The sequence below is a fragment of the Zerene cesonia genome, chromosome 27 (genome assembly GCF_012273895.1).
Source record: "Zerene cesonia ecotype Mississippi chromosome 27, Zerene_cesonia_1.1, whole genome shotgun sequence".
NCBI lineage: Eukaryota > Metazoa > Arthropoda > Insecta > Lepidoptera > Pieridae > Zerene > Zerene cesonia.
The window spans coordinates 6,563,046-6,573,446 of NC_052128.1; the positions used below are offsets into that span (position 1 = coordinate 6,563,046).

At 32.7% G+C, this 10,401-nt stretch overlaps 1 protein-coding gene and 1 long non-coding RNA gene across 2 annotated transcripts in view; both read right to left on the reverse strand.

Annotated features, from left to right (window-relative positions):
* LOC119837478 (cytochrome b5-like) overlaps window positions 1-1,322 on the reverse strand; it is a 6,670-nt gene extending 5,348 nt beyond the window's left edge. The window contains exon 1 of the mRNA XM_038363071.1: window positions 1,202-1,322. Within this exon, the coding sequence (XP_038218999.1) occupies window positions 1,202-1,321 (120 nt within the window). The 5' untranslated portion in view covers window position 1,322. The remainder of the gene's footprint in view (window positions 1-1,201) is intronic.
* A 4,503-nt stretch (window positions 1,323-5,825) lies between these two features.
* Window positions 5,826-8,352, reverse strand: LOC119837473. Its single transcript, XR_005288149.1, has 3 exons — window positions 8,251-8,352; window positions 7,366-7,479; window positions 5,826-5,932 (listed from the first exon to the last, which is right to left on the reverse strand). It is a non-coding gene; the product is annotated as an uncharacterized LOC119837473 (long non-coding RNA).
* Between the last annotated feature and the right edge of the window lie 2,049 nt (window positions 8,353-10,401).

Sequence of the window (10,401 nt, forward strand, 5' to 3'; positions counted from 1 at the left end):
CAAAGTAAATTATATCAAAAATTCAAGTTTTAATCTCAAATTCGCATTTACCCTACCCATTTTCTTGGACTATATATTCTATAGCTTTTAATAATCAAGCAAATCTCTTCTTTATTTTTATGAAAGATTGACATTGCGTCTACGGTGTACCTATATAACTTTCAACATCCATAATATTAGAAGTACTACAGGTGCTTAATTACTTAAGAAATAGGAATATTAGTGCCTGAAAATATGCAACTATTTATAGATAAATCATTTATTAACTATGAGTAAGTCAATACACTATCGCTTATTCATTTATCGCATTATGTAAACAAATCCTCACAGGTAAAGCCCCTATTGTATTTCTGTCAATACATTGTTATCTTTGTTAGTTTCATTGTATACTAAATCAGTAATTTCTCTTTAAACTGTTTTATGGAATAATAGTAGAATATGAAACTGCTATTTTGCACAAAATAAACAATATCACATATAAATTCTAACGTATAAATCTCATCTATGAACATTTTGATCGTTAATATGATATTTATCGATGCAACTTAATGTGTGTATATTCGGGGTCAACAGCAGTGCATAATTACAACCAAATATAGGTTTATTACTTTCTCTATCCAATTCAATTTCGTACGGTGAGTGGGGGAGCCGGAGGCCTATTTCCTTCTGCTAGCCCTTCCCAGTCCATTCCTTCTTTCCAGTTATCAATCCTTTCCTTATCCATATCCCTTAAAAGCGGGTAGCGCATTTTCAGAGGTCTGAGCCTCTGCGAATGTTCATGGGCGGTGGTGATCGTTTACCATCAAGCGAACCACCAGCTCAGTTGCCCGCTATGACATAAAAAAAAAACAAATAAAAAATTTAATGAGCTCCTGATTAAAAATAGAAACATTGATCACATGAAGTAAAACAATGTTTTTTTTATTGCCAATTTTTTAAGTCACAGTCGGCAAAAGAGCTGGTGGGTCGTCTGATGGTAAGCGTTACGACCGCCCATGAACATATGCGGAAACGTAGGACAATTGCAAAGGCCTTTCGTTTTACCAGTGTCACTTTGGGAAGAAATACGCGCTTAAAAAACTTAACGTTTTTATACAGACATTAATCAAATCGCAGATATATCTAGAACAAATAAAACTCACATATTAGAACTGCATATGGTATCGGACGACGCGTCATCTATTAAAAAAACATATCCTACCTCATCGACATACTTGGTGACGTCATATACGGAGTCCTTATAAATAACCCAGAGAGGAGCCCCGTTCTTTCCCTTCTTGCTTGCCACCTCAGCGCGGGTGTGTCTCGGGAGGTCGGCCATTTTGCTGAAATTTTAATCACATATTGTTCAATAACTTGAATATTTTAATTATAAATAGAATATCAGTGAAACAAGCTGATAGTGCACTAAATTCTGGATGTGCTAGAAATGGTATCAAGAAAATTACCTTATAGTCTTACAAACTAGACACACATTATAAATTTAAAATAGGTCGGTAATTTATGTAAGAATTTTAGGTCTATATATTATACATTACAATATTTAATTATATTTGGTTCAGTTGATGATAAAATATAAAAATTACGGCTGATATTACTGTTTCAAGAAACTTTTTTCTATTTAAATCAAATCTACATGATTGTCGTAGATAACTATATGTGTAGCTGACAAGATAGTCATTGATTTAAAAGTATTATCCTTTCCGATTGTCTGATTGAATATAAATTACGTAACCGAAACGTCATTAGCAGTAATTGTAGTTTAAATTGAGCTACGAGATGCGGAAAGGAAAACTGTTTTGCTATTTTTGGTAACATCGTTACCCTCAATTTAAAGCTGCACTATGAATATAGAATATCGGACGTAGATCTAAAAGAAACCTCATTGAAATGGAGCTAGCTCGGTAATAAATGTCCTTAGCAGTTATGCTTCAAGACAAACATATTTCAAAGCTATGGCATAGGATTCGAAGGAGTAGCAGACTATTGCAATAGGCTACAAATAGTGGCATATGGAAAAGGTAACATTCACGGTTTTTATAAACTTCTATGTTTAAATCTTGATGCATGAAGAAAAGTGTGCAGACGTAACGAAAAATACACATCTCCGTGGTAAGCCCAATAACATTATTGTATGATTTTTATAGAACTTATAAATCGTTTTATATTAAACTAGACGCTCGTCCTGGCTCCGCCCGGATATCAAAATTCCTTTTTATCCCAAGGGAACATTTAATCGGGATAAAAAATATCCTATCACCGAAGTCAGCTACCCTGTATGCATACCCTGTTTGTATAGCATATTTTATCAAAATACATAAGTAGGTTCGCGTGATTGACGGACAACAGACAAACTTTCACATTTATTATATTTGTGTGGAGTGTGATAATTATACTAATAAATATTTACTCAATACAATTTATCCCGTCTGTTGCAATAAAACCGCTCATGAAATATTAAAATTGTGCTGGAAATTTTGGATTTAAGATATTTCGAAGTCAACCAACATTCATATAACATTAATTCAACATTCATAGCTATAACAAGCTAATTATGTTTAATAATTGTGGATATATAAAGGGTAACAATTATTAAACTTGCTGATATAATTCTGACGTTTCAATTTAAGCGATTAAATCACCCGGAAATGAAATCGTTAATATAGTTCGAATTAAACATTTAATGGAACATAACATATACAAATTGAATCTCCACACTTTAAATACCAGTAATTAATGAAGCTTTTTGTAATCTAATAAAGGATTTTTAGTCAATTAATTTAAACAATAAATCCACTTACGTGTTCTGAGGCAGACGGCAAGTGCGGGCGGTAGTATCTTCGCGGTACGGGTATCAATACGATAAATGATTACGCACACTTTATCCGAAACATTATCTTTGCTATTATTGATAATATTGTGGAATCGTAATTTTTTTGGATTCCTCTCACATGGGTAATGCGAAATTATTATCCAGAGCCGTGTAATAGAATATTTTAATCTTGAATAAAAAAGATGCTGTATTAATAAATTGTAAAATGCTGTATTAAACAGTTTCCTGTCTTTTATGATGTAAAATAGAATTAATATTACATTATAATTTTTTAAACAAAAAACTAAACCAACTTTAATTTGTCAGTACTAGACCATATTCAAATGAGCCCAAATCGGAGGCACTAGCTAAAAGAAAAGAATCGTATTCTTTTTGTTTATTTGAAATTCACCCCGTAAAAAATTAAAAACGACAAAAAATAATGTAGTCGAACTTATTACTTCCATTTTTTTTGAAGTCAGTTGAAAATGAAAAAAAAAAATCAATTTAAATTCGCAAATGCACTTTTTAAATTCGTTTCTGATTTATAAACTCAAATAATACCTAATAACCCTAAGATCAAACGGTTACCCATCTGAATTCTTCATCACTAGAATTATTCCAGTCATTTACTTCATAAAATTGTTTGTTTTAAGCCAATAACTTTTTTAAGAGCTTTTAAAATAGATGATTTTATAGTTCTGAGGGGTTCTTTTCAAATTTTCTATTTGTCTCCGTGTATTTCTTCCAATCGCGGCGCCATATTGGAAAAATGGCGTCTTAAAACTTTTGCGGGATAATTCTTTTCCACACTAACTTGAGGTAGAGTGAGAGATGCGTTTATCTTGTACTCTTTATGAACATTTCCCGGCACAAATATATATGTTTGACAATATCACCAGATGTAAGAATACCAAATTATTTTAATTACATTTAGAAAGCGGTACTTACTCAAAAGGATAACATCTCATTTACATACTATTAATAAACAAAGGCATCTTTTATCCACACTAATTATAAAGAGGAAACTTTTGCATTTTTTTAATTTTTGTATGTTTGTAAAGTTTTTAGACAAAAACCACTGGCCTTTCAAAAATCCTTTCACTATTAGAAAGCTGTAACTTCTTTGAGTGACATAGGCTATATATGTTGATGAACGAAGCCGGGGCGAACAGCTAATTTATAATATATCTGCCCTTATAAACTTTACTTAATTAATTATTAAGAAAGCTGCTTTTTAAAAAAATCTTTTAAGAAACGATAATATTTTTTAATCAACATAGTTAATAAATCGCAAATGATTATAATATCGATTAGATTATAAGTTGTTTGAATTTCCTGGTGATAAAAATTTTACGCATTCCTTGCAGTCTGTGTGAGATAGTGTGTTGGTGACAAATCGAATACATGTAATCATTTATATTCATATCATATACATAATTTAAAATAAAAAACAAATAATATACAGTTTGTTTTAACCAAAAAATACGTTTTAGATATCGAGTAACACAAATTGTTTTGGTACATTAAGTTTTATGCTACCCGTGCTACTGGGGTCATTCGTCCGTCCAAGCATTGAGCCATACATATTACCTTTAATGGACTTTGTACTATGCAAGTGGCATTTTACAAGTACAAACAGATTGAAAAATAACTCAAATTTGAGAAAGCTTATTAAACGTATTATAATTAAAGGTGACATGGGTTCAAATCCTATGCTTTGCATTTTATTATAAAGTGATTATGCCACGAACGTTTTTAACGTAAATTTTATGACAGATTTAAAACAAATACAAGAAAGTAGACACAAATATCTACATTTTTTGAACCTTTGAACGAGTGTTTTCAGTATATACCAGTAGTTCCAGAGATTAGCGCGAACAAACAAACTCTTCAACTCTATAATATAAGTATAGATTACATAACGCTATTATTATTTTAATTACAAATATTATAAATAAAGAATTGTGTATTTTCATGTCACGACGGAGAGATGTAATCATACGATTTTTTATATATGTTTTGATTTATTTGAATGACTGTGTTAACTTTGTATTATTGTACATAATATTTGTTTAAAATGATAAAGGAACAAATGATATGTTAAGTATAAATCCACCACACATATTAATTGGTCAAATATAAATAAAAAATTGTTTAGTAAATAATATTTTATTCCTTTGCATGTGTAGGTAGTGAACAAACGGAGTGCGAAATTAACAAATAAAATTCGAATAAGGCTTGGATTTTTGAAATCCTTTTCGTTTTTCAGGCTACCTGAAACAATAATAAAGAAACAATTTTAATTGAAATTATTTCAATCTCCATTTTAATCTTTCAATAGACATATTTAACAGTATAGAGCTATTAACAATAAAATCAGTAAGCATGGCAATAATGCAAATATATATTCAGTGATATGACTTCGTACATTCCATGTAGGAGTTGTCTTTCAACTCTTTTTATCATTGTTTTAAGAGGTTCATAGTCTAAAAGAATGGATCAGGGACGAATCCAGGGTCGTGGAGGTCATAACTCCTGGCCTGGCCTGAAAATTTTGCTACTTTTCACTTGCATCTGTTTTAGTTTATTATCAGAATAAAATTGCAACTTTTTGCTACCACGACAATGTGACCCCCTCAGGTAGAGCTGCAGAGACATTACGCTGCATTAAACGTCCAAATATGTTTATGTACGCAGTCGGTCTAATGCTAGAATAAAATACTCCATGACCAATATATTTTAAGTTATTAATCTAATCGAAGCGACAGTTTAGCCGTTCTTGGAACTTAAAGAAAGGTTTATATATGGTAAGACTAGCTCTAAAAGTTACAAACAAGGTACAAAGTAAGGTTAAGAATTTGTCAATTCAGGCCGAATACAACTGCCCTAATCTTCTCGATACTTATTGTTATCTTATCTTTGATCCCATTCAGATTGTTTCATTTAAGCGGCAATAGTGAGGTCTCTTGACTCTTGAAGTGTCTTTGCCATAAATAAATAAAAACTACTCACGATTACACCAACTTTATACGGTTGTAAGGTGTCCTCTGAAATGTACGGGGGCAGGCCGGCGGAACGCACTGCCAATGTGTCTCCGCCTGAACTGTCTGGTGAATACTGTGAGAAAAACAATTTTTAAATATCTATCCCTTTATACTACTCAGAGAAATACACTGATAGACATGTTTGTGTATGAATTCACAACGCTTTTTTACTAAATCATCAAAGGGTGAAGATTGAAAAGAAATAACCCAGAACACAATAATGAACAAGGTCACAAAAAATCAAATGTTTAATTTATAACCTCATTAAACGAAATTAAAGTCTCAGAATAGTCCATGCCTCGGTCATTTAAAAAAATATATATCATCCGAAGTTATTATTGAGAAACGAGTGTTGTTCGTGCACCGTAGGTGAATAGCTCTTCCAAAAATGTATTCAAAATTTTTATCGAACGAAGTTTGTTCTACACAAAGAATATTGTTCAACAGTTTAAAACCTGCGTCATCTCGAGGCCGTCTAAAAATACACAGCAACAAAACAAAACAAAAAAACATTAAAAAAGGATTTTAGAAACTTGGTGATGCTAAAAATAGTTTTAGGCATATATTTTTACGGATTTAAAAGACTTTTATCCAACTAAAAGGACTATTTGCTATATCGTCTAGTTTACTCTGAAAAAAATCACTATGATTAGCGTGCAATTGTTTATTTGTTTTAATCATTTAACATAAAATATTATTGACTTTTATTATTAGTTGTGATTTCATAAGGAATTTGTTTCACAACGTGTAAATAATATGAGGGTGCACAATATCTCTTATTATAATTTATTAACAGTACTTTAAATATTACCAAAACTAAGTTAGAAATATTTCAAGCGCATTATGTTGTAGTTAACGAAACAACAACTAGGCCAACGACTCTAGTTATTCGCAAAAGCTTTTACTTAACACAGTTATGTGTTAATTATTGTATAGCACATTACTTTATATAAGCCACTAACACAACGTATGTAGCTGTTGTATTATATATTAATTATATAGAAAACTAGTGGATTCACTTGCTTAACAATATAATGTTATAGTTTTTTAAGAAAACTGGTCAAAGAAAATCGTTTCATTGTACGTCGTATTCGAGCACGCTTCGGCGCGAATTGGGCCAGCTCGCACCGGGGCAGTACCACACCCCCACAGAAGACCGGCGTGAAATAGCATTCTGCTGTGTTTCGCTCGGTGAATGGGGAGCTGGAGGCCCATATCCTTTTCCTTACCCTTCCCAGTCCTTTCCTTTATTCAATCCTTTCTTAATCCCTTCCCAATTTAAAGTCGGCAATCCATTTGTAGAGGCGTAAGGTCTGCAATGGACCTTATGCCTCTCCAAATGTTCATAGGCGGTGGTAGCGCTTACCATCAGGCGTCCCACCAGCTCCATTGCCGACTGTGACATAAAAAAAAAACTGATTGACCCATTGGGCTGCGAGATACCTGTGATCATACTTTACGACATGATCATATTTTACCTACATATTACAATAGATTGATATTTACATATGCATTCAGCTCTGTGACGTCATACACGATGTTATCAACGACAATATAGAGCGGGCGGCCGTCGCGACCATCATACAGCGACATCTCTGACCATTTGAACGATGTCTGCGTCTGTAACATTGACATAAACAATAGAGGGCAGAGGCAAGGCGTAGACTATAAAGGAATTTCGAAATCTGTGTTACGAAAAAATCTTGTGCTCGGAGTTTGTTCAAAAACTGCGTAAATATTAATTAAATTTCATATCAAGCCAGCTCATAATATAATGGCTTCTTATTCTATAACTACTGCTCTCTATCTTGATATCTAACTTGCATAAACTGATAATGTAATAATATAAAAAAAGTCTATGGAGTCGAATTATGAATAATTAACATACATGTTTTTATTGTTTTAGTGGGTCTTTATTTTCAGTGGATGAGAGAAATAAAACACATATTTCATTATCTTACATGTAACACAAAAATACAAGATTAGCCTCATATTTACACTAAAAAACCTTTTCGTATCAACTTTAAAAATATACAATTAGATAAACACAAAACAAACAAAAAACAACATAAACAAGAAAACCGAAACTGATGATATAGGTAATATAAAATAAGTATGAGCACTCGAAATAAGTCAATACGTAAATACTACATGGTGCTGATACCAAATATTGATGTCATCCGATCTGCTTTCAGTTTCGCGGCTCGTATCAAATAGTTTGTATTTGAAGAGCTTTATATACCGTTTATTTTTATTTGATAATATTATACTTGTGGTAAAATATAGGAATACCATTTGTGTCTGTACATGAATGTTGCAGACTGATATAACTTAAATGAAAAGCATTACGTTTAAGATGAATTCTATAAATTCAGGTCATCCAGTACTTACCAGCTTTGCTTTTTGCGGTTGGCCCTTGTCCCCCGTCGCCCGCACTGATGTCTGAGTGTGAGACACTGAAGCGCTGCTAACATTTACTGATTCTGGACGCGCTGACACTGCAAACAATATCATCTTCACTTTTATACTATATCTCTCATCATCATCATCATCAGCCCATATATGTTCCCACTTCAGGGATACGCATCTCCTATGAAGATCGAGCCGTATCCCCCACGCTGGCCGGTGTTACATGTCGTTTCTCGGACATGCCGGTTTCACGATGTTTCCTTCACCGTTTCGAGCAGTGGTGATGTTATCCACACGCGCAGATAAATGGAAAAATCAATGTATTTCTTCCATGCTTGAATAAAAAATTATTTAATTTATGCGCATAAAGAGAGCACAATCTTACTTTAGAATTATTCATAAAAAACGATTAATCAATTCATAAATATAACTCCAATCAATCAATTATTGCAGCCCAAATGAAGTACCAACGCACATAGTGGCATATTATATTACACCTTTGAGTCATATTTTTCTCGTATTTCATGTCTATTGTTAGTAAATATAATAATTATAAGAGAAAATGCAAATAAAGAGCTATTTATCTTATGAACAGAAATTAAACGTTTCGATTCGTAGAGAACCTTAATGTATGCAAATATAAAGATCGCTATTAAAATGCAAAATACAGCGAAAATGGGTCAACTTAAAGCTGCAAGCATTCTATCTCGAGCGTTATTTTATCATTTTATTTGGTGAACCCACCGATTGCACACTTATAGTTGTCCCGTAAAATGTTAGTAAGAATGTTAGTTAATATGAAAATATCTAAATGTTTATTTAAATTTGTTTAAATTTATTATAATATTAAATTATACTGGAGGCCGATATCCTTTTCCTTACCCTTACCAGTCCTTCCCTCTATTGCTCTCGTAAATCCGTTCTTAATTCCTATATTATTTAAAGTCGTCAATCTATTTGTAGAGGCGTAATGTCTGCAATCAACCTTACGCTTCTCCAAATGTCCAAGGGCGGTGGTAGCGCTTACCATCAGGCGACCCACCAGCCCTATTGCCGACGGTGACATAAAAAAAAATTATTACATTATATTTCTCCAAATTGCTACGATTTTACGAATAAGCATTCTATCAGCTTTATATGATCTACTTAAACATGATAGTTTTCCTTCAATTTTGATTGAACTCAGAACCTTTTAATTACAGGTTAACTAATTTATTCAATGTGTTTAATGTAACACATATTTTTTAGAACATTTGCTAAATTAAATAAATATCAGTGAACGTATGATACACCCACGTCGCTATATTATTATATTTGTCCATCTGTGTGGGCAGAGCTACATAAATGCTGCAGGTATTTGCAATTGTAATTAATTAGTGGAATTATGTATTTACATGGAAGGTCTGTAATTAATTAAATTGATCTCGGACTAAGGGATGAATCAAAATGTATGTCAATAACAATTTAGTGGTACAATTTGGGGTTGTATGTGTAGTATACTATGTTTTTTCTTATGTTCTTTCAATTGGCATATTTGTCAAGACAATACGAAAGTAAATATCTTAAAAATATAGATGGCATTGTGACATAGACATATCAAAAAGCGAGATTGGAACCAGTTACCTACCAATGGAAAGAAATTTCCAATCAATTTTATGTTTTTTTTAAATTCTTTATTACTGTATTGGTCATAAAGGGTAGATCAATAGTCACTCAAACGAGGGGTTGCCAACACAACAAGAGTGAAATAATTAATTATTAATAACAAAAAGTGAAACAGTTTTCAAATTGTCAGATATGGACCAACATTAAATGTGAGCACGCGGCAGACTCCCACCCGCCCAGGCACCCAGCAAAAAGTTATGAGGTAATACATATAGGAGCTCGGTTTCCTCTTCGTCACCCGTCCCAGCCCATTCCATTCCTTTCCAATCTTCAACCCTTTTCTTTTCCCTTCTTCTTAAAAAGCGGGCAGCGCGCCTGTAGAGGCACTATCTTCATGGGATTATTGGGTGAACGCTTACAATCAGGCGAATCACCAGCTCAGTTGCCCGCTATGATTATATACTTAGTCTGGCCATAAATACTGTTACACTTAATTATAAAAAAATATTACATTTGAATTTCGAATCT